Consider the following 25,238-nt stretch of genomic DNA (forward strand, 5'->3'; position numbering starts at 1 on the left):
CTCAACTGACTGAGCCACCCAGCCGCCCCTCGTGTTTATTTCTTGCTGGTTGGAAGGCACTGATGTAGAAAGAATTCTGAACTGGGAGTTGGGAAAACTAAGTTGTAGTCTACTTTCAATAAAGTGAAGAGACTGGACTAGAAGATCTAACTCTGCGTTTTGAGCTCTAAAATTCTCTGAGTTAAAATGAACATGGGGCGCCTGGGTGGCGCAGTCGGTTAAGTGTCCGACTTCAGCCAGGTCACGATCTCGCGGTCCGTGAGTTTGAGCCCCGCGTCGGGCTCTGGGCTGATGGCTCAGAGCCTGGAGCCTGTTTCCGATTCTGTGTCTCCCTCTCTCTCTGCCCCTCCCCTGTTCATGCTCTGTCTCTCTCTGTCCCAAAAATAAATAAACGTTGAAAAAAAAAAATTTAAAAAAAAAAAAAAAATAAAATGAACATCCCATCTAGTCTATTTCTGAGTAAACCTTGGCTGAAAGGGCTAGGGTTATCAGGCAGTTTTTATAGTACAGAAAGACCAGTTTTATTTTTTTTATTTTTATTTAAAAAAAATTTTTTTTTTCAACGTTTATTTATTTTTGGGACAGAGAGAGACAGAGCATGAACCGGGGAGGGGCAGAGAGAGAGGGAGACACAGAATCGGAAACAGGCTCCAGGCTCCGAGCCATCAGCCCAGAGCCTGACGCGGGGCTCGAACTTACGGACCACGAGATAGTGACCTGGCTGAAGTCGGACGCTCAACCGACTGCGCCACCCAGGCGCCCCCAGAAAGACCAGTTTTAAAACTTAGCTGCAAATAATCAGCTGCCAGTTGATCCTGAAGTTGTTCTCTAGAAAAAACTGTGATGAAAAACAAATGAAGGAGAAATAACTGAGGACATAATCCTATTCCTACGAACATGAGACACAAAATTTAATAGCACGTGTAGAGAGGGAAGACTGTACTTGTGGAAAGTTGGAAAGTGATTATGAAAACAAAGAACAGAGTGCCTTAATGTGCATTTTTTGTACTTGCTATACTTAACTGTTAACAATGTTATAACATTTGAATTGAACTTGTAAAAACAAAGAATTTTGAGAATCTTAAAGCAGAGCAGTAGATTCAGCTGGCATGAGCTAGCTACTGCAGTTGAGAAAACTATGCCTCTGTGGAGCAGTAGTATAAAGGAAAGGGAGAATGGCATGTAAGGTATTTTGTTTGGAACCATCTTAATGTCTTAGAGATACTATCATGACCCATGGGTGCTTGAAACATACAAGTCTAACCTATAATAATCTTAAAATCCTTTAGCTCTTTGAATTCCATCTTTTTTTAAGATTTTTTTTTTAGTTTTTAAAATTTTTTAAGGTTTATTCTTAAGAAAGAGAGGGCAAGACAGAGAGTGAGCAGGGGAGGGGCAGAGAGAGACGGAGACACAGAATCCGAAGCAGGCTCCAGGCTCTGAGTTGTTAGCACAGAGTCTGATATGGGGCTTGAACTCATGAGCTGTGAGATCATGACCTGAGCCGAAGTTGGACACTTAATGACTGAGCCCCCCAGGCGCCCATAATATTTTATTTTTAAGTAATGTCTATACTTGACATGGATTTTGAACCCACAACTACAAGATCAAAAGTCACATGCTCCTCCAACTGAGCCAGTCAGGTGCCCTAAGTTCCATCTTTTTAATGCATTTTAATAGATACAACCATAGCTTAAAGTGTAGTATTTAACCCGTATGAGAAAAGAAAAGGAAAGACTTCCAGGGAACAAAATCAGGAGGGCTTAGATGATGCTCACAGATAAATTTTGAGAAATAAGTCAAGAGTAGATGGTACTATAGTTAGATTGGCATAATCCTAAACCTCTGAATCCAACATGAATGAAAATTACATTATAGAATTAGACAACAGGATAGGGTAGGTTGGGATTTTCACCAAGTGGAGTTTGGAATGATATCAGGCATCAATCTGAGTCATAATGGTTTCAGTCATATTTTTATCCACACTGTTTCTTGACTCTACTCTGTAGGAAGTGGTTGGTGCCCTAGTGACCCATATCTGCAGTGGGAATGAAGCTGAAGTGGATACTGCTTTGGATGTCCTCCTAGAGTTGGTAGTTCTAAATCTATCTGCTATGAGGCTGAATGCCATCTTTGTGAAGGTATCTAGTCCCTCTGGTGACATATATTGAGTCGTTTTTCTTTCTTGCATGTATCTGAGAGTTATCTGGAATCCATTAGTAACAATTTAATTTGTATTCTAGCTATTAAGTGCTGTGATTGGTAGGAGGGGATGGGAAAGAGATGAGGTGATGGGCAAATAATAGAAAGAAATGACTCATTTATGTATGTATTAATGCATTCAGCAAATACTTCTTTATGCCTGTGTGCAGGCTTTATTCTGGGTGCTGTGTATATAAAACTTAGTTCTTGCCTTTGGTGATAGTAGAACTATGTCCATAAGCAAGTCACTGTAAATACAACATGAGAGATCTCTAGAAAGATGAAGTGCTACAGATATACTTGGCAAGAAAATTAACTTGGCCTGGGAAACTGGGTATTTCTTCAACGAATAGATTTCAGTGATTCTTGAAGGTTGGGAATGATTTGATAGGAGAAAGTAAAGGAAGTGCATGTAGGCAGAGGACAGTTCAAAAAGAAGCAAACTGGCACCCAGGTCTTTGGTATACATGAAGGATGACAAGTAGACTAACATGGTTGGCTAATGGGATAAATGGTGAGGGGTGTTGGGAGGTGAGGCTGGGAATACACAGGATAGGGCCAGATTATGAGGAGTCTCGAATACCACACTGAAGAGTTTCAGCTTTTTTTTTTTTTTTTTTTTTTAAGTTTATTTTTGAGAGCAAAAGAGAGCATGAGTCGGGTAGGGGCAGAGAGAGAAGGAGAGAGAATTCCAAGCAAGCTCTCCGCTATCAATGTAGAGCCTGACATGGGGCTTGAGCTCAAGAACTGTGAGATCATGACCTGAGCTGAGATCAAGAGTTGGATGCCTGACTGACTGAGCCACCCAGGCGCCCCTAAAGAGTTTCAACCTTATTTTATAGACCTTAGAGAGCTATTACAGGCTTTTAACAAGGAGTTGACATAATTGCGTCTGGGCTTTGAAAGGTAACTATGTAGGCCTTGTTATCCCCATATTAGGGATGATAAAACTGAAGTTTTGCCCAAGGTCAAAAAGTAATTAGTTTCTTTGTGACTCCTTCCACATCTGTAGAGAATGAATAAGTAATTCATGGAGTGGAAGCTGATAAGGAATAGGGTCAGAGATGTAACTTGTGGCAGAGTATTGTTTTCACTGAGAAGAAGGGAAGGGTGGAGAAAGTAGGGAGAACTAGGAAGTATGTTATGATGACTAACCCTTTGGGCTCTGAGCAGCTTGATAGAACTTGAGCTTTTGTGGAATGGATGCCTGGCTATCTATCTATGCTTCTTATAAGGATTTTAATTTTTTTATTTAAAGGAAGAAAATATTAGTTGCTGGCCTTATTGTTGGCATTTTTTTTTTCTCACAGGGCATTTTAGATTATCTGGATAATATGTCCCCTCGGCAGATACGAAAACTCTTCTATATTCTGAGCACACTGGCATTTAGCAAACAGCATGAAGCCAGCAGTCACATCCAGGTAACATGCAGTGTATTGAGAAACCTTTAAGCCTTTAAACTTATTGAATTGAAATTCACTGACCAAAATCACTCCAGCCTGTGTACTAATAGAAATCAAGTACACAGCCATAGTTTGAGCACTTACTCATTCTTTTCTTAACCACAAACATTATATGCCTACTGTGTACTAAGCACTGAAATGGTAAGTATATTAGAATTTCTACCCTCAAGTAACTCAGTCTATTAGGGTCTGTAATCAGCTGACCGTGGAACTAACAAAAGCCATTCAGGTTCTGTACTGAGTGCTGTGGAGACACAGAATTACCTTGTTTCCTAGGGAGCATCTGCTTCTAACGTGAACGTCACCTGGGCTTGCTTTCGTTTGTGGACCCCATTTACTGAGAAAGTCAGGCAAAGGGACTAAAACTAGAGATTAGGTTGCAGTCATAGCTCATAGCTCTTTTGTTCCGTTAGTGCCACCCCGTGGCAATATCCATACTGGACTGTGACTTTGACAACCAACACTTTTTGTTAATTAAAAAAAAAAAAGGCTAGGTAATATACATACATAAATTCAAAAGGTATAGAAAGTGGTGAAAAATAAGTCTCCTTTCCTCTCAGTCCTCTAAGCATTTGGTTCTCTAAAGGCAATTGCTGTTATTAGTTTATAGCTTTCTGAGATGTCCGAGCATTTACAAATGTGTATTTACCTATATTCCACTTTTTACCCTTTTGTTCTGCATCTTACTGTTTTCATTTAGCTGTATATTTTGGAGATGGCTTCACATGAGTAATGTAGAGCTACATCATTATTTTATTTATTTATTTTTTTTAATTTTTTTTTTCAACATTTATTTATTTTTGGGACAGAGAGAGACAGAGCATGAACGGGGGAGGGGCAGAGGCAGAGAGAGAGGGAGACACAGAATCAGAAACAGGCTCCAGGCTCTGAGCCATCAGCCCAGAGCCCGACGCGGGGCTCGAACTCATGGACCGCGAGATCGTGACCTGGCTGAAGTCGGACGCTTAACCGACTGCGCCACCCAGGCACCCCCATTATTTTATTTTTTAATGGTAGTTAAAACACGCATAGCAAATTTTACTATTTTAACCATTTTTAAGCATACAATTCAGTGGCATTAAGTTCATTAAGAATGTTGTGCAACTGTCACCACTGTCTCTATCCAGAACTTTTTGTCATCCAGAACAGAAACCCTACCCATTAAGCAGTAACTCCTCATTTTCTTTCCTCCAGCCCCTCATTACCTCTAATCTACTTCCTGTCTCTGAATTTGCCTGTTCTGGGTACCTAATTGAAATAGTCATATCATATTTCTCCTTTTATTTCACTTAGCATAATCTGTTCAAGGTTCGTCCATGGTGTAAGATATATCAAACTTCATTCCTTTTCATGGCTAAATAGTATTCCATTGTATATATGTAGAACATTTAGTTTGTGCATTTATTTCTTGTTGGACACTAGCCTTTTTTCACCTTTTGGCTATTGTGAATAATGCAGCAATGAATATTGGTATAAAAATATGTTTTTGAGTCTCTATTTTAAATTCTTTGGGGTATATACCTAGGAGTGGAGTTGATGAGTCATATATTCATTCTGTGTTCAGCATTTGGAGGAACTACCAAACCATTTTCTACAAAAGCTGTACCATTTTTCATTCCCGTGAATAGTTGGGGATTCCATGATTGTATATCCTCACCAACACTTATTTTCCATTTTTAAAAAATTTTTATTTTTGAGAGAGACCACACATGCGAGGGGTTGGTGAGGGGCAGAGAGAGAAGGAGACAGAATCCAAAACAGGCTCCGCACTATTAGCGCAAAGCCTGATGTGAGACTCAAACCCAAGAACTACCAGATCATGACCTGAGCCGAAGTCAGACACTCAGCCTACTGAGCCACCCAGGCACCCCACTTATTTTCCATTTTGTAATAATAACCATCCTACTGGGTGTGAAATGGTATCTCAGATGGTTGATATGGTATGACAAATGGTTGTCTTGATTTGCATTTCCTTAATGACTGATAATTTTGAACATCTTTTTTTTTTAAATGTTCATTTTGAGAAAGAGTGCAAGTGGGGGAGGGGCAGAGAGCAAGAGAGAATCCCAAACAGGCTCCACGCTTAACATGGAGCCTGATGCAGGACTCAATCCCATAACTCTGGGATCATGACCTGAGCTGAAATCAAGAGTCAGACACTGAACCAACTGGACTGCCTAGGCACCCCTAAATGGTCTGTCTTTTGTTGTTGATGCATAGGAATTCTGTATATTTCCTGGGTATTGTCCCTTATCAGATACATGATTTGCAAATATTTTTTCCCATTCTGTGGATTATCTTTTTACTCTTGATAGTGTCCTTTGATGGAGTTTTGATGAAGTCCCAATTTATGTGTTTTTTCTTTTTGCCTGTGCTTTTGGTGTTGTACTTAGGAACAAGGTCATAAAGATTTTCCCCTGTGTTTTCTTTTCCTTTTTCTTTTTTTTTTCCCCCTCTGTGTTTTTTGCTGAGAGTCTTACAGTTTTAGCTCTTAAATTTATATTGTTGATTCGCTTTTAGTTAATTTTTGTATGTGGTGTAAGGAAAGGTTCAGTTTTGTTTTTTGTGTTTGTGGGTATCCAGTTTTTTCAGCGCCTGTTCTGTGTGTGTGTGTGTGTGTTTTAACACCTTTTATTGAAAAGACTGTCCTTTCCCTTTGAATGGTCTTAGCACCTTTGCAGAAAATCAGTTGACCATATATGACCAAATAAGGTTTATTTCTGGACCCTATTCTATCCATTAGTGTGTATGGGCTTCCTGTGCAAGTAGCACACTATTTTGATTACTGTAGCATTGTAGTAATTTTGAAATTGAAAGATTGTATGTGTAATTTCAAAATAGAAAATTTATTTTCTTTGGGGTGCCTAGGTGGCTTAGGTCATGATCTCATAGTTCATGAGTTTGAACTTCACGTCAGGCTCTGCACTGACAACTCAGAGCCTAGAGCCTGCTTTAGATTCTGTGTCTCCCTCTCTTTGCCCCTCCGTTGCTTGTGCTTGCTCTCTCTCTATCTCTCTCTCTCACACTCAAAAATATTAAAAAAAGAAAAATTTTTTTTGTTTTCAAAATTGAAATTTGACAGAACAAATTTGTTCTTTTTCAAGATTGTTTTGGTTATTTGGGGTCCCTTAAAGTTCTATATGAATCTTAGCATGGGTTTTTCTATATCTGCAAAAAATTCTATTGGGATTTTAATAAGGATTACAATAAATGTCCATGTCACTGTGAGTACTGTCATTATCTTAGCAATATTAAGTCTTCCAATTAATGCACATGGGATATCTTTCCATTTATTTAGGTCTTCTTTAATATCTTTCATTGTTGTTTTATAGTTTTTAATGTACAAGTCTTTTGCCTCCTTGGTTAAATTACTCCTAAGTATTTTTTTTTTCTATTTCATTATTTTAGCTGAGCAGACAACAACATTACAATAATATACATATCCTTATCAAGCAACTATCACAACATTAATAATAGCTATAATGTTTGAACATCTGCCTTATTTTTGACATTGTTCTAGGACAGTTTTGTAATTTGTCTCTCATAAAATCTTCCCCATTTTATAGATGGAAAAAAATTGAGACTCAGATGCAGTGACTTGCCAAGAGCCACACAGTAAATGATAGAACCCTTGCCATTTTAGCTATTTTGTTTCCAATATCCACAGGCTCTTTTGCTGTACTATTCTAGCATTTTCATCTTTCTTTATCATATCTCCTTGCAGGATGATATGCACCTGGTGATACGAAAGCAGCTCTCTAGCACCATAGTCAGATACAAACTCATTGGTATTATTGGTGCTGTCACCATGGCTGGCATCATGGCGGCAGACAGGTATGCATGGAAATTCTGACTTCTGTGGCTCAAGGTCAGTTAATTAAGTTGCCACCTTACAAATAAAGTGTACGTTGTGTAGGCAAAAGTGTTTACAAAGTAAATATTAAAACCGTAATAAGAGAAGTAAGCAAGTATTTATTGCAACTTTTCTATTTTCCTTTCTAATCTTGACTCTATATACTAATTTTTTACAGAATGTGATTATAGTTATTACAATCTGATGGTTAAAAACTAGGGATTACCAAGAAATAAAGTTCTGGAAATATTTCTACAAAAGGGGAACCCTGAGCCTCCTGGGATGCATTTTTCTGCATTTACGCCTCCTAGGCACTAGACATTATAGGTTTCTCCATTGCTGTGTTTTTCTGTCTGGGACATCGTGTTTGATGCAAATAAGGTCTTTCTATAGATTTTTTTTTCCTCTCTTGTACTTTGATGCCACAATTGTAGCACCTAAAGGAGCATCTGTATTGGGTCTTGATAAGATGTTGCCATTGCAAAATGACTTTGGAATTCCGTTTATGCTTCTTAGAGATAATTTGTTAAGGAATTCCTGGGACCTCAGGAGACATCCTTAGAATCAACATTAGTAATTCATGGAGGCTACATAGTGTACTGATTAAGAGTTCATTCATTGGAGTCATACTGCTTGAGAGCACCAAATGCTTAGAATAATGCCCAGTGCTCACTCTTATGATTATTACTAACTTAATGTGCCATTAAAAAAAATTAAGGTAGCCATTATCTGCTCTAATCCACATTTTGTATATAAATAGTTCTGTGCCTTCATGTACTTTTACCTCCACTCACATTCCAGGGATGGCAGGACTCATAAACTTATTGCCAGTACTTAAAAAAACAAAAAAAGCAAAAACAAAAAAACTTATTGCCAGTTCTTACAAGATATTACAGAAGCGAACCTAAAATTCCTTGTTTTTAGAACTAGATCTTCAAGTTTGACCCAAGGGAGAACAGACGTGAGCAATGAACAGTACACGCAGGTGAGTTCTTGTAATGTATTTGGGTATGTATATGGGTAACTGAGGAGTTGCTTCTGGTCACTGGCAGTTTACCAAAAAGACTTCTTTTTTTTTCCCTCCCCAAATCTGTTTTCTTGAATTCATAGCTTTTGTGATTTGTACCACTACTGTGGCACCTAGAATCTACTGGTGTGGGTTACATTTATTTCTGTATCTAATCTCCTTAATTAAATTGTAAATTCCTAGAGAGCGAGAACAGTGAGCCATGTTTGCAGAATAGCAGATTGACTGGAGCATAGGGACAAGTAAGTGTAAAATTGGAGAGTTGGAGATAAAGCTAGTCCAGAGGTGGAAAACAGAGGGCCTGGAATGTGAATCAAGGCATTTTGATGTAATTTTTTACACAGAGGTATTCTTTAAAGGTTTCTTAGCACGGACATGGCATAATCAAAGCTTTGCTTTAGAAAAATTAATCTGGCTGTGGGTGTCTGATGGATTGGAAAAGAGATGAGTTTAGAAACAGATGGGCTGGTCAGGAAGGTCAGGAAACCCTCAGGCGAGAGGTAGTAAGAGCTTTGCCAGTGATACTGGAAGGAAAAACTACTGTTTGGGGTGAACAGTGTTTAGGAAGTGTTGGTAGCCCAGTTGCTAAACCATTCTTTCTCTTTGGCTGCTCCAGGTGACCTCGTTGCTGCAGTTGGTTCATTCCTGCAGTAAGCAGTCTCCCCAGGCGTCTGCACTGTATTATGATGAATTTGCTACTCTGATCCAAAGAGGAAATCTGGCTCCAAAAGCCTTGGTAAGGCCAAGTATCTTTTAAAGTAGTGAAGCATGAGGGCTGCTTTACTCCGTATTCTTTCTTCAAGCCCTTCTGTCTGTTGCAGTGCAAAAATAGATCATCCTGGGGTGCCTGCGTGGCTCAGTCGGTTAAGCGTCTGACTTCGGGTCAGGTCATGATCTCGCAGTTTGTGGGTTCAAGCTCCACATCAGGCTTTCTGCTGTCAGCATGGAGCCTGCTTCAGATCCTCTGTCCCTCTCTCTCTCTGCCTCTTATCCTACTCACGCATACACGCGTGCTCTCTCAAAAATAAACTTAAAAAAAAATAGGTCATCCTGAGAGCTTTCCCATATTCTAGTTGGGAAAGCCCTTCCCTAGGCCTCACCTCTAAGGCCTCCTTTACATAGTAACAATAATAATAGCAAAGGTGAGGTTGGTGATAATATTGTCGATAATGTTGATAGCCGCCATGTTTTCTGTGCCAGGCACCGTGTTAAGCATTTTTCATGTATTATATGTTTTCCACTTCATAATAATGGGGTACATATTATTGCTATTTCCTCCTTAGAAATGACGAAACTAAAGCTTAGAAAGAGTAATAGTTTTTCTAGGGATCTATAGCAAGTACCCCCTGGGCTGTATGCCTTTTTTGTTTGTTTGCTTCCTGAAGGAATGGGTTGGGCAGACCATCTTTAATGATTTCCAAGATGCCTTTGTGGTGGACTTCTGTGCTTTTCCAGAAGGGTAAGTACTGTTTATCCACTAACTTGATTGTACTGGTGAAGAAATTATGTCGATGGATGGTACAGACTTGAGAATGCTCTTGACCTCAGCCAAGTCTGGCCCAATCCCATAGTTTCTTTCCTCCCAGCCCCAACACCCCAGCTCCAGAGTTGCTCAAAGCTTCCCCACTTGTTCTTTTTGTTTCTCACTTCTCCTCAGAGAAGTTCTCTTCCTAAGAGAGAAGATTGGTTTGTTTTAGTAGTTTCCCCCGTAGACTTGTATACCCTTGGGGCATCAAATTCTGGGTTCTCTTTACAGTGACTATCCATTTCCTGTGAAAGCTGTCTATGGACTAGAAGAATACAGTAGTCGTGATGGGATCGCCATCAACCTCCTGCCACTGTTGTACTCTCAGGACTTTGCAAAAGATGAGGGTAGAATGACTTCACAGGAATCAGAACAAAAGTCAGTGTACTTTTTCTTTAACTTCTGTTACTGTTTTGAATGTTCACAGGATATTCCACACTTGTTGCAATCTTTTGGGAACTTGATGGAAAAGGGTTTCTCCTAAAACAGGTGATATTTGTAGGGGTTAGCAGGAGTGTGGCAGTTTCCTTGTTTTTTCTTAGTCCCTGTGGTTGGGGTCTGCATTGCCTAATGACAGCCAACAGGTACTCTGTGAGGCTATTTTCATTTGTTTCTTTCTCCCTCCCATGAACATACTTGTTTCCCTCCCTCCTTCCATTTTATCTCTGCTTCTCCTGACTCATGGACATTCACTCTATTCAGCCTCTGTCTTCCTCCAGTTTAGTTCATTGTTTATTTACTGAGCACCCATTAAGCTCTTGTCATATGTTCTAAAAAGTAGACATTTATTTTGGGCAAAACGCTTTAATTATAAGGTGAGGTTCTTTATAAACATGGATTAATATGCCTATAAAATATTGTTTAGAAATGGATTTTTCCTTCCCAGATTGGTGTCTCCGTTGTGCCTGGCTCCCTATTTCCGGTTACTGAGGCTTTGTGTGGAGAAACAACATAATGGAAGCTTGGAGGAGATTGATGGTTTATTAGGTATAGGATGAAGTTATCAGATCCTTTCTTCTTTGTAACCTTTCTCTGGTAATCTTAGGGAGGGAGCAAACCAGTACATGGTGTGTAGGGGAAGGAATTTTTGAACTTCACAGAGTAAAATAGCACTAATAATGAAACTGCAAAGATGATATATAAAGATTCCCATCATATTGACAGATCAGTCATCATCATAGTTCCTTGTTGCTTTCTGGTCCTTGCATCTAATTTTGTAAAAACTTCTTCATGATATTAAAGATGGCTACATACTAAGGCAGTAATTTTGAGACTACCCAAAGCTTCACCTTCAAATATAAGTTAAAGGGAAAAGTAAGTATAGGAGATGTAACTCTAGGGGTAGCATCCAGGTTCTGTTGACGTGAAATAAAGGGAGTTAAAAATGTTTGTTCTCTTTCAGATTGTCCTATATTCCTCACTGACTTGGAACCTGGAGAGAGGTTGACATCCATGTCTGTTAAAGAGTACTCATTCATGTGTTCACTCATATTTCTTACTCTCAACTGGTTCCGAGAGGTAAACATAGTTACTGGGAATTTCACCTATTGTCTATAATTCTTCTTGAAAGGAAACTATTTCCTGGTTCTCATGGGACTCTCTACAGAAGCGCCTGGCTGGTTCAGCTGGTTCAGTGGGTAGAGGCTATAACTCTTGATCTCAGGGGGGTCATGAGTTCAAGCCCCACATTGGGCATGGAGCCTACTTAAAAAGAAAAAATTACTAGCACTAACCCCTGTGTGCTTCTCCAGCTGTTATGTCCCACTTTTCCCCAATTACATGTACCTTTTGATGTAGCCAAATCAAAATACTTAGAATTCACTTAATAAGTTGTTCATGCTTTACTACTACAAGCCTTTTTGTTGTATTCTTCCTTTTGCCTGGAATAACCTCACCTTCTTCACTGTGAAAATACTGTTCACCCTTGCATAGGTCCGTACTTAATGTTTTAATTCAGTGAGATCAAGTGAGTGATGGTTTTCCCCTTCCTTTAGAATATGTTTTGGGGGTGCCTGGGTGGCTCAGTCAGTTGAACGTCCAACTTCGGCTCAGGTCATGATCTCGCAGTCTGTGAGTTCGAGCCCCACATCGGTCTCTGTGCTGACAGCTCAGAGCCTGGAGCCTGCTTTTAATTCTGTGTCTCTCTCTCTCTCTCTCTCTCTTTCTGCCCCTCCCCCACTCATGCTCTGTCTCTCTCTGTCAAAAATAAACAGTAAAAAACAAAAAAAATATGTTGTGAAATTCATAATAATGAAATATGAAAATGACAGTAACATATATTTATATCTCACTTCCTTTCTTATGTATATTATTCGGAGAATGTGCACTTAAATTATCTCCTCTTATGATTACATTTCTATTATGATGTAAGCAGGATAGGTGTTGTTTTCCTTGTTTCGTACCCATGGAATTGCAGATACAAGAGAGTTCAAAGTCAGTAAGTACTCAAGTACTTACATTATGCTAAATGCTGGGCTTATTTCTCTATTTACAGTATTAAATCCATATAATAACTGCATTCTCATTTTATAGTTGAATAAATAAAAACTCAGAAAGGCTAATGAGTTGGCCAGGTTCACACAGCTAGCAAGTAGCAAAATAGGACTTGTTTCACCAAAGTGTGTGCTGTCTACTCACTGCTGTTCCACCTTGCTACTTAACTAGAAATCAGTAAAACTAGGATTAGAAGTCAGATCTCCTGTATTGGCCCAGGGCTTTTTTTTTTTTTTTTCCTTCTCCTCTATAGCACCTTACTGAGAACACTTTTACATTACAGATTAAACTCACAGATACTGCCACTGAATGGCATTTTTTTTTTTTTTTAATTTAATGTTTATTTTCAGAGAGAGTGTATGCGAGCAGGGGAGGGGCGGAGAGAGGGAGAGAGAATCCCAAGCAGGCTCTGGGCTGCCAGCACAGAGCCAGTGGGGCTCAAATTTACAAATTCTGAAATAATGACCTGAGCTGAAGTCAAGGGTCGAATGCTTAATTGACCAAGCCATCCAGGCACCCCGGCATTTTTAAGCTCTGGATGAATAATGCAAACAGGGTTAAAACTGCAACCGTTCAGGGACACCTGGGTGGCTTAGTCAGTTAAGCGTCCGACTTCGGCTCAGGTCATGATCTTGTGGTTTGTGAGTTCTAGCCCTTCATCGGGCTGTGTGCTGACAGCTCAAAGCCTGGAGCCTGCTTTGGATTTTGTCTCCTTCTCTCTCTTTGATCCCCCTCCCCCTGCCCCACTTGTGTTCTCTCTGTCTCTCAAAAATAAATAGATATAAAAAGAAAAAAACAATGGAACCATTCAAAGAATGAGAATATAATTTGTCCTTTGCCAGGTTGTAAATGCCTTCTGCCAGCAAACGTCACCTGAGATGAAGGGGAAAGTGCTCACCCGGTTAAAGCATATTGTGGAGCTCCAGAGAATCCTGGAAAAGTACTTAGCAGGTAAGGAAAGTGTCTTACTGTAACCTGGCTAGGATAGCAATGACGAGATAAAGAACTTTACTTTTTTATTTATTTATTTATTTATTTATTTATTTATTTATTTATTTATTTTTTTTAACGTTTATTTACTTTTGAGACAGAGAGAGGGAGACACAGAATCTGAAACAGGCTCCAGGCTCCGAGCTGTCAGCACAGAGCCCGACACGGAGCTCGAACTCATGGACCCCGAAATCATGACCTGAGCCGAAGTCGGCCGCTTAACTGACTGAGCCACCCAGGCGCCCCTAAAGAACTTTACTTTTAAGCCAGGCTCAATGATAGCCATCCTCTATTCGTCTGGGACAAGAAATGTATACTCAAAATTAAAAACAAACAAACACACACACACACATATCTATATATATGCGTATATGTATATATATCCATTTTCCTCCCTTTGTTACCTCCATTTACCTCTGAGAAATCTGTTTGCTTGAGAAAATGAAAAATAGCATTCGTTGGGCTTTTGTAAAGTAACTTTTCTTCTTTAGAAGTCAAAATTTCAGGGGCGCCTGGGTGGCGCAGTCGGTTAAGCGTCCGACTTCAGCCAGGTCACGATCTCGCGGTCCTTGAGTTCGAGCCCCACATCAGGCTCTGGGCTGATGGCTCGGAGCCTGGAGCCTGTTTCTGATTCTGTGTCTCCCTCTCTCTCTGCCCCTCCCCGGTTCATGCTCTGTCTCTCTCTGTCCCAAAAATAAATAAACGTTGAAAAAAAAAAAATTTAAAAAAAAAGAAGTCAAAATTTCAGAGGCATCTAGGTTCAAGCGTCCCAACTCTTGATTTCAGCTCAGGTCATGACCCCAAGGTCATGGGATTCAGCCCTGTGTTAAGCTCTACACTGTGTGGGGAGCCTGCTTGAGATTCTCTCCCTCTGACCCTCCACTGCTCACACGCACGCTCTCTCTTTCTAGAATAAAATTTTAAAAAATAATAAAAAAGAAGGCAAACTTTCAGTGCCCTTTACTTTCCTAAACATAGTTATAAACCAGGAGTAAAGCTAAAAGTCTGGGGCACCTGGGTGGCTCAGATAAGCATCCGACTCTTGGTTTCAGCTCAGGTCATGATCTCACAGTTCATGGGCTCTATGCTGACAGTGTGCTACCTGCTTGGGATTCTTTGTCTCCCTCTCTCTCTGCCCCTCCCCTGCACTCTCTCTCTGTCTCTCAAAAATAAAATTTTAAAAAACTTAAAAAATGATACCTCTGACCAATATGTACACTTGTTTTAAAATGCTAGGTAGATGGGTGCCTGGCTGGCTCAGTCAGAAGAGCGTGAGTCATGATCTTGATCTTGATCTTTGGGTCATGAGTTCAACCCCATGTTGGATATAGGAATTACTTAAATAAATAAGTAAACTTAAAAAAATAAAATGCTAGGTAGATCCTCTGGGGAAATCATGGAGTCTCCCTCAGGTCCTCATCTAAATAATTATGTGTAAAACAAACCTCTGTGTGACCTCATTTAAATATATTTAGATTTTAAATAAAGGTTAGTTTATTTTTAGTCCTTATCTGCTTGGATATTTTATATCATTTTATAGAATGGTTTTATGTTAATTGATTATAATCATTTAATATGATACTCCTATAAGACATCTCTGATCATTTTGCTATGCCAAAACAATTAATGTTGGGTAACTTGTATGTATCTTACAAGCATTCAGCCAGTCAGACGATGCATTCTAACAGGGTTATGTGATTGGTATGCATTGAGCGTTGTGTCTTCTCTTTTCCAGTCACCCCATACTATCTTCCTCCTCTTGCACACTTTGACTTGGAAACTTTAGATGTAACAGCTATTACTGCTGCTGCTATTTCAGCAAAAATCAGAAAACAAGGAAAGATAGGTATGTTCTCTCTTTCTTATTCTGTATCTCCATAGGAGCCATAATGAATTAACCTAAGAGGTCATATGCACCGAGGCATCATTAACTGGAGAGATGATGTCATTGAATCTTTAATCGGCATGGTTATAAAATGAACTATAATACAGGGTTATGAGATTACCTCCTCTACCCCTAGATAGTCTTCAGCAAGTTGTTTCCTAAAGGCATGATATTTAGCAAACATGATTATTGATTACTTGAGTCACTTTTCTCTTCTTGAAACAAAAGGAGGAAGGAAACGGAAAGCAGATGGCAGCAAAACATCTTCCTCTGACACACTTTCAAAGGAGGATAGTTCAGAGTGTGTCCCTACACCATCTGACAGAAGCCAGCTGGAAAAGGTACTGGAATGATGGGTATCCATGAAGGTGTGTGACAACCCAGTAAGATTAACAAAAGACCAGCATTATTCTCTGCATTTTACAGAGAGAAATATTAGGGAAAGGAGAGGCAAACGAACTCTCCTAGGCTTTGGGGTGATCCAGTAGCAGAGTTAGGGTTAGACTCTAAGTCTTTATCACTACCACACAGTGTTTTCTAGTTATTTTCTTGAATGTGTCACTCCGTTTTTTATACCCCAGCAGTTCTTTTAATTCCCTTTTGTGGCATTTATCAAATTCTGTTTTAGGATATGGTTTTAGATGTACTGCTTTTAGCCTCTTCCCCACTCTGATCTGAGATTATCAGCTTCTTTCTGTTTATTGAGTATTTATCATGGATAGCTCCTATAATCTTCTAAAAACCCATGATTAGTAGTAGTATCTACATTTAATAGGTGAGGAAACTAAGACCCAGAGAGAGTAAGTGACTTGTCCAAATTCACACAGTTAATAAGTGATTGAGCAAGGATTTGAAGGCAGACCTGTCTGGTGCTGAAGCTCATCATTTTCTGTACCATGCCATGACACGTGACACCTTGGTTTGTCTAGTAGTTCATACCCAAGTAGAAACCAACAAAGGGTCTTAATAGGTGACCCCTATCCCAGTCTTAAATTAGGTGCTTTTGTCTTAGGAATATTTAGGGACTTTGGTGAAAGGAGAATGGTGATATGCTGAAAAAGTAACTTTTGCACAAAATGAATGCATAATTGCATTTTGAAGTCCTCATGAAAAATCAGGTTAATATAGAAGCTTTATTTATTCTGTTGGTTTGCTGCTACTTTTTCCCCAGGAGTTCAAAGGGAAGGAAGAAAAGCCATCAGTGTCACTACAGAATTACCGTTTTTTTTTCCGAGAACTGGACATTGAGGTCTTCTCTATCCTGCATTGTGGGCTTGTGACCAAGTTCATCTTTGATACTGAAATGCACACTGAAGTAAGTGACAGAGCTGAAATCCTAGAATTTAATCTTCTTTCAGAAAATTTCTCATCTCTACTCTTATTTTAATAAGAGTACTATGCACTGAGAGAAGTTAGACTCTGGCTTCCAGAGGTTTTATACGTAGTGAAAGTAATTTCGAATAATCATCCTCATAATTTTTTTTAAGGTAAACAATTAATTTTATTTATTTTAATTTTTTTAAATGTTTATGTATTTTTGAAAGAGAGAGACAGAGCATGAGTGGGGAAGGAGCAGAGAGAGAGTGGGAGACACAGAATCTGAAGCAGACTCCAGGCCCTGAGCTGTCTGCACAAAGCCTGACATGGGGCTCAAACTCATGAACCAAGAGATCATGACCTGAGCTGGTTGGACGCTTAACTGACTGAGCCACCCAGGCGCCCTGAGAGAATGAGACTCTTAAGCAGACTCTGTACTCAGTCCAGAGCTCAACACGGGGTTCAGTTCCACCACCCTGGGATCATGACCTAAGCTGAAATCAAGAGTTGGATGCTCAACCGACTGAGCCACTCAGGCACCTGTTTATTTATTTATTTTTAAAGTAAACTCGGAGCACCGGGGTGGCTCAGTTGGTTAAGCGTCCAACTTCGGCTCAGGTCATGATCTCACGGTTCATGAGTTCAAGCCCTGCATCAGGCTCTGTGCTGACAGCTCAGGACCTGGAGCCTGCTTCTGATTCTGTGCCTCCCTCCCCTGCTCACACTCTGTCTCTCTCTCAAAATAAATAAAGATTTAAAAAAAAAATTTTTTTTTAATAAAAAATAAAAAAAATAAACTCTAGGCCCAATGTGGGGCTTGAACTCATGATCAGAGATCAAGAGTCACATGCTGTACCAACTGAGCCAGCCAGGCACCCCCCTCATCATCTAGATGTTTATAAATCTTAAGTTTTTTACAGTGTGTTAGGTAATTATGAAAAATCATGCCAAAGAGATGATCCTTATCCTAGGTTACAAATAATAAGCTTTTTAGATTATTCTTGGAGAGCAGCACTGTTCTGGTTTATAGAGGTTAATGCTGTTTTCACTCTTTCATGACATTTGTTCAGCCTCCATCAGAGGCTTATCAAGGTTTTTTTTGTGTTTGCCACTAATCGAGATGTTGGCAATTCAGTAGAGCATACAGCATAATGCTAGCCTTCAAATAGCTCACAATCTAATAAGGGAAGCACACATAGTTAGCAGTGTCTGCTATATTCATGGTCTGAACCAAGTACCAGTGAAACTCTGAGGAGAGAATGCTATTTATAGTGAACTGGGAAGTAGAGGACATTTTCAGGGAAAAGGTAACTTTTGATAAGGGATTTCACCAGAGTAGTTTCTCCAGGTTCAGGAAAAGAGGGGTTTAATTGGTTAAGTGTCTGACTCTTGGTTTTGGCTCAGGTCAGGAGTTAGGCTCTGCACTGACAGCACAGAGCTTGCTTGGGATTCTCTTTCTTCCTCTCTCTCTGTCCCTCCCCTGCTCACACTTATGTGTTCTCTTGCTGTCTCTCAAAATAAATAATAAAAACTTAAAAAAATAAAACAAGTAAAAAGAGGAATATCATGAAATTTTTTACCATAGGTTTTTAGAAAAATGTGTACTCCTTTAAAGTAGAGATAGGGTCACCGCTTCCCAACCCCAGTCTTTGTACATCAGCTTGAAGATTCTCCATAAATGTATATTGAATGAATAGTTTGAAGTGAGACTGTATTTGGCTCATTCTGCTTCTGGTAGTGTAATACACTTATAGGGATCCTGTCCAGAGTTAGTAGTAGCAGAACATTAGCAGAAAGAAAATATGGAAGGAAGTAAACAGAGAAAAATGAAATTCCCTTGAATTAGTCATTTTTTGCCCCAGGTACTTAGGAAATGTACCTCGAGGCTACAACTGGAAGGATACACAGAGACATTTACTTCTAGAGAAAAAGTATGTCTTCTAAAACTGTGCTTGCTTGGATTCTTATTTTAGTAACTTGAAATTTGTTTTACTTTGGGAATTCTTGACTTTATGATTTGTTGACAGAGCACAACAGCCATTTATATGAGGTAGGGAAATTTACCCCTTTTTTGGGAATGGTCAGATTCTTCACCCATTGGGAAGAGTAAACATGAAATGTGCTCCCCAGAAAAGATGACTAGGACATGCTCGGAATTATCCTCTTTCCTCCTTGTGACAGGCTACAGAAGTTGTGCAACTTCAGCCCCCTGAGCTACTTTTCTTGCTGGAAGATCTCTCCGAGAAGCTGGAGAATATGCTGATACCTTCTGTTGCCAGGAGAATCCCCTTCCTCAAGGTTCGTATAGGCAGAAGCACAGGCCCTGGCCTTAATGAATTTGGCAACAAGGAGATCTTAGTGAATAAGTTGTCACTTTCTCTGGCATTGTGTTTGGGTCATTGGGTACCATGACTGGCAGCCTCATTTCCAGACCATTCACCTTGATTTAGAAAGGAACTCTGAAACAAATCAAAAAAGTTACCTCAAACAAGATACATATTTCTAAATGCCTGGAGCATTCCTGAATCCTTTTCATTACTTAGGTTTTGTTTTAAAAGCCTCCCAAACTAAGCCCGTGCCCAAGCCTTCAATGTAGTAGTTGGCTATCTAGAGAAAGCCAGAACCTCACATGTGTATATAATGTACAGATGTGCACAAAGCATCTGATAAAGCAGTTGGGTGATGCAAACAACAAAACATGAAAGGGTTTAGGTGTAAACATTTAAACTTAATATATCCAGTTATTTGATTCATTTTTGTACCATTTACTATTTAATGGTCTTTTCAGCCTAAGTGATTTCTATTTTTATGTGAGCTTTATCTCAGTAATTATGGGTCCATTCTTTGCAAACAATTTGTATTCTACAAAAGCCAATGTAATTTGAAGATGGGACAAGATCTCTTTGTCCAAAAAGAGTTTTGGGCACATAACCACTTTCTTCTGTCCACTTCTACCTCGTGACGTAAGTCTGAGTAAACTCCTTAACAAATTCTTAGTTTCAGAGAAGCCATCCAGCAGTTTCTTCCCCAGTAACTCTGAATTTATTATAGAGTAAAGGACACCGAAATATTGGATTCTCACATCTCCATCAGAGATCTGCCCAACAAATTGTTCATAGTGTTGTTCAACTGCTGACTCCAATGTGTAACCATCTGGAGAACATTCACAACTATTTTCAGGTCAGCAGCCTATCTTATTATTATAGAAATTTAGAAATTACAAAGTGAACAAGAGATTTCATTTTTGGTTGAAAAATACTGAAGGAAAATGAGGGCAATTGCTGAAACAACTGTCCTAAAAACATTTTTCCCTTTTAGTGCTTATCTGCTGAGAATCAAAGTGTAGTTGATGGACCAGGAATGAAAGTTCAGGAGTACCACATAATGTCTTCATGCTATCAGAGGCTACTGCAGATTTTTCATGCTCTTTTTGCTTGGTGAGTAAGTGGCAGATACAGTAGGTGAAAATAATTAAGTATGTACTTGCTTTTACTCGACAGTCACCAAGGCACCAAGGTAGAGAAAATAAGGGAAAGCGTCTGTAAGTCTTATATAAATATGGTACTTCTTCTCTTTGGAGTGTTTTTGTCTGTATCATTTCATTTGATCTTGTACCCTCTGTATCTTATGCAACCAGTGTTATAACTCATTTGAAAATTAGGTGGGGGTGTCTGGGTGGCGCAGTTAGTTAAGCGACTGACTTCAGCTCAGGTCATGATCTCGCGGTCCGTGAGTTTGAGCCCCGTATCGGGCTCTGTGCTGACAGCTCAGAGCCTGGAGCCTGCTTTGAATACTGTGTCTCCCTCTGTCTCTCTCTCTGCTTCTCCCCTGCTTGTGTTCTATCTCTTTCTGTCTCACAAAAATACATAAATGTTAAAAAATTAAAAAAAAAAAAAGGTGACTTGATATTGTAACAAATCTGGGCATCTGATTCTTAGCTAGATTTGCTATGGCAGGTTTTCTGTAATAATGCTGGAGAGATTGTTAACTTAAGAAGTTGTTACTGGGGTGGGTGGGGGGGTGCACCTGGGTGTCTAAGTTGGTTAAGTGTCTAACTTTTGATTTCGGCTCAGGTCATGATCTCACAGTTTGTGAGATTGAGCCCCGTGTTGGCACAAAGCCCACTTGGGATTCTCTGTCTCTGTCTCTCTCTCTCTCTCTCTCTCTCTGACCCTCCCTCTTGTGTGCTCATTCTCTCTCTCCCAAAATGAATAATGACATTAAAAAAAAAAAGTTGTTACTGGGGCACCTAGCTGGGTCAGTTGGTGGAGCTTGCAACTCTTGATCTCAGGGCCGTGAGTTGATCTCAGAATCCCACGTTGGGTGTAGAGATTACTTAAAAATAAAATCTTAAAAAGAAAAAAATTGTTGGGGCACCTGGATGGTGTAGTCGGTTAAGCGTCTGACTCCTGATCTCAGCTCAGGTCATGATCTCATTGTTTGGGAGTTCAAGCCCCACATAAGAATCTGCACTGATGGCTTGGAGCCTGCTTGGGATTCTCTTTTTCCTTTTCTCTGCCCCTCCTCTGTTTGTGCAGGCCCACACATACTCACTCTCTCTCTCTCTCTCTCTCTCTCTCTCTCTCTGTCAAAATAAATAATAAATAAAACTTTAAAAAAAAAAGTTGTTACTAAACAACTTTTAGATAAATTCCAGGTTATATGTTAAAGAGCTGAGTACATTTTGAGCTGGGGTATTTAGAGATACTTTGTGGAAGGAATGGGACTTAATGGGACCCTGAAGAATAGATGGCCTTTGGGAGGTAAAGGAATGGGCTGCAAGGCATGGCATGGATAAAAGTAGAAATGAAGAAGACACATCTCTTAATTGCTTTTGCTCCTCGGGGCCGGGCCCTGGCTCCTCTCTTCTCCTATAGAGGCTTTCTGGGCAGCCTCACCCAAGCTTAAATTTGTGCTGAAATTTATCTTCTGAGCTATAAGCATTTATATCCAACTGCCTACTCAATGCTTCCTTAGATGTGTCGATGACACCTCAGACACATCACATCCAAAATGAAATTTATCATCTTCACCACTGCTCCTTCGGCCTTGCCCAGCTATGTAGATGGCACCGCCAGTTGTCTGAACCAGAAACCAGAAGTTACTCTTTGTTCCTGTCTCTTCCACATTGGGTCACCAAATCCTGTTAATTTTATCTTTTAAATAACATCTAAATAGCCATCTAGCTATCTGTTCCTCTCCTTCTGCACTGCTTTGAGACTCACATCATCTCTCACCTGGACTAGATTAGTTTCACAGTTGGTCTCTGCGTCCATTTGCCCTCGCTCAGTCCTTTTGTTCGCACATCAGAGTGGTCTTTCCAGTGCAAACCCAACCTTATTCTATCCCAACTTTGGTTCTGGTTGTCCTTAGATTTTTCTTGAGTGCAAACACTTTCACCTTATTTCTAAGGCATCTTATTATCTGACTCCTGCTCTTCCACTCATTGTTTTACACTCTGCCCTCCAGCTATATGGAATGAATTTCAGCACCTTATATTACTTTCACCTGGAAGACTTCACGCATACTCATCCTTCTACCAGGATCCCTATCTTCCTTGATCACCAGTCTTTTCTAACTCATCTCTGAGATCTGGATTTAAACTTCATTTCCTCAGAGTCATCTTCTCAACCCCTAGGACAAGTAAGCCTCCTTCCTCCCTCTAACCCCTAATTTTTTTCCTAATTCTCTGGTATTCTCAGGGCCCTGGCTGGCTCAGGCTGTGGAGCATGTGGCGCTTGGTCTCAGGGTCATGAGTTCAAGCCCCATATTGGGTGTAGAGGTTATAAATAAATAAACTTAAAAAAAAATACTCTGATATCCTCTTATGGTAAAATTTAGCACATTTTATTGTAATTGCTTGTTAATCTGTCTTCCTTGCTAGACCATGAGCTCCTTGGGAGCTGAAACCAATCATTATTATATCCTCAGTACTTAAGAACAGTGCCTGACAAAAGATTTGAACAGATGCTTCATCAAGGATAGGTATGGGTGGCAAATAAGTAATGCAAAAATGTTCAATAGTACTAGTTATTAAGGAATTCCAAGTTGGGGCTCCTGGATGGCTCAGTCGGTTGAGCATCTGATTTCGGTTCAGGTCATGGTCTCGCAGTCTGTGAGTTCGAGCCCCTCATCAGGCTCCATGCTGACAGCTCAGAGCCTGGAGCCTGCTTCCGATTCTGTGTCTCCCTCTCTCTCTGCCCCTCCCCTGCTCATGTTCTGTCTCTCTCTGTCAAAAATAAATAAACATTAAAAAAAAAAGGAATTCCAAGTTAAAATTACAGCACAGCTAAATTAAAAAGACTTACAGTATTAGTGAGGACATGGGGTAACTAGAACTCTGACCTGTTGCTGGTGGAAAAGTAAAATGGTGCACCCAATTTTGAAACAGTTTTGTAGTTCCTTAAAAAGTTAGATGTATGGGAATGCAAGCTGGTGCAGCCACTCTGGAAAACAGTATGGAGGTTCCTCAAAAAACTAAAAATAGACCTACCCTACAACCCAGCAATTATGCTATTAGGCATTTATCCAAGGGATACAGGTGTGCTGTTTCGAAGGGGCACATGCACCCCCATGTTTATAGCAGCACTGTCAACAATAGCCAAAGTATGGAAAGAGCCCAAATGTCCATTGATGGATGAATGGATAAAGAAGATGTGTGGTGTGTGTGTGTGTGTATATATACACACACACACACACACACACACACACACACAATGGAGTATTGCTTGGCAATCAAAAAGAATGAAATCTTGCCATTTGCAACTACGTGGATGAAACTGGAGGGTATTATGCTAAGTGAAATTAGTCAGAGAAAGACAATCATATGACTTCACTCATATGAGGACTTTAAGAGACAAAACAGATGAACGTAAGGGAAGGGAAGCAAAAATATAAAAACAGGGATGGGGACAAAACAAGAGACTCATAAATATGGAAAACAAACAGGGTTACAGGAGGGGTTATGATGCGGGGGGTGAATGGGCTAAGTGGGTAAGGGGCACTAAGGAATCTACTCCTGAAATCATTATTGCACTATATGCTAATTTGGATGTAAATTTAAAAAAATAAAAAATAAAACAAGTTATATATATATATATAAAGATATACACCTACCACAAAATCCAGCCATTCTACTGCTAGGTATTTACTCAAGAGAAATGAAAGCGTATGTCTAATCTACACGAAATCTTGTGTACAAATGTTTATAGCAACTTTATTTGTGATAGCCCCAAACTAGACACAAATGTGCACCAACTGGTAAATGGATAAACAAATTTTCATATGATGGAATACTACACACAACAACATAGATGAAAAAAAAGAATTCTACTGAATTGAAAGCAAGACATAAGAGTATATAACATTTGATTCCATTTATATAGAACTCTAAGGAAAAGCATATGATCTTGTAGTGACAGAAACAGATCAGTGGTTGCCTATTACTGGGTGGGAGGATGGAGTCAAGGATGGATTTCAAAGGAATATAAGTAAACTCCTGGGGGTAATGGATATGTTCCCCTCCTCCTTTTTTTTAAGAGACGACGTGAGTTGGGGAAGGGGCAGAGAGAGAATCTCAAGCAGGTTCTACGCTCAGCATGGAGCCTAATACAGGCCTCGATCCCATAATCCTGGGATCACGACCTGAGCCAAATTCAAGAGTCAGACGCTCAACCGACTGAGCCACCCAGGTGCCCTGTTCATTATTTTCATTGTAGTGTTGGTTTCATGGGTTTATATATGTCACCTGAGCAAACTGATCAACATTTTACATACATGCAGTTTATTGGATGTCAGGTCTATCTCAATAAGCTGTTACCCCCCCAAAACTTGACCTATGATAGGCCCTCAGAATACATTTGTTGCAAGACAGGACTACCACTGGTGATGTGGAGATGTTCCTAGAGGAGTAGAAGATCTAGGGGTTCAGATCGTGCTGGGTCTTAAAGGTCAGAAGAATTTGGATGTTGTACAGAGAAGCAATTTTGGTTTTATGATCAGAGCAAGGATATAATGAAATCACTGTTTTAGAAAAATCCTTTTGGCAGCAGTGTGCAAAACAGATTGGAAAGGGATGCAGAAAGATCAATCAAAAGGTGTCTGATCTACATATGTGATGATGATAAGGGCCTGCTTTAGAGGATGGCCTAGGCTTGGGAAGGAAGGGACAGTAGGAGATAATCTGAAGATAGAATTGTCAAGACTTCTAGAAGAAGGAGTAATTGTTTTTGTTTTTTGATAAAGAGGGCACAGGTGAGTGAGGGGCAGGGAGAGAGAGAATCCCAGGAGAGGCGGGGGGGGGGGGGGGGGAGGGAGGGAGAGAGAGAGAAAGAGAGAAAGAAAGAAAGGAAAGAAAAGAAAAGCGGGGCTCACCCAAAGTGGCATTCGTGATTTTACCTGAAGTGTGTGGCTCATGTTCACCCAAAGTAGGGCTTGAGCTCACTCAAACTGTGATATTATGACCTGAGCCAAAGTCAGATACT

The 25,238-nt window shown here is 39.9% G+C and overlaps 1 protein-coding gene across 3 annotated transcripts in view; it reads left to right on the plus strand.

Moving 5' to 3' along the window:
• FANCD2 (FA complementation group D2) overlaps positions 1–25,238 on the plus strand; it is a 63,811-nt gene that overhangs the window by 23,631 nt on the left and 14,942 nt on the right. For all 3 annotated transcript variants that reach the window (XM_045493756.1, XM_045493754.1, XM_045493757.1), the window contains exons 17-32: positions 2,010–2,141; positions 3,513–3,623; positions 7,390–7,499; positions 8,443–8,503; positions 9,162–9,281; positions 9,931–10,004; positions 10,302–10,448; positions 10,957–11,057; positions 11,473–11,588; positions 13,406–13,514; positions 15,289–15,399; positions 15,667–15,779; positions 16,610–16,753; positions 18,937–19,053; positions 19,807–19,935; positions 20,074–20,192. In XM_045493756.1, the coding sequence (XP_045349712.1) occupies positions 2,010–2,141; positions 3,513–3,623; positions 7,390–7,499; positions 8,443–8,503; positions 9,162–9,281; positions 9,931–10,004; positions 10,302–10,448; positions 10,957–11,057; positions 11,473–11,588; positions 13,406–13,514; positions 15,289–15,399; positions 15,667–15,779; positions 16,610–16,753; positions 18,937–19,053; positions 19,807–19,935; positions 20,074–20,192 (1,814 nt within the window). The remainder of the gene's footprint in view (positions 1–2,009; positions 2,142–3,512; positions 3,624–7,389; positions 7,500–8,442; positions 8,504–9,161; positions 9,282–9,930; positions 10,005–10,301; positions 10,449–10,956; positions 11,058–11,472; positions 11,589–13,405; positions 13,515–15,288; positions 15,400–15,666; positions 15,780–16,609; positions 16,754–18,936; positions 19,054–19,806; positions 19,936–20,073; positions 20,193–25,238) is intronic.

This window comes from Leopardus geoffroyi, chromosome A2, assembly GCF_018350155.1.
Source record: "Leopardus geoffroyi isolate Oge1 chromosome A2, O.geoffroyi_Oge1_pat1.0, whole genome shotgun sequence".
Lineage (NCBI taxonomy): Eukaryota > Metazoa > Chordata > Mammalia > Carnivora > Felidae > Leopardus > Leopardus geoffroyi.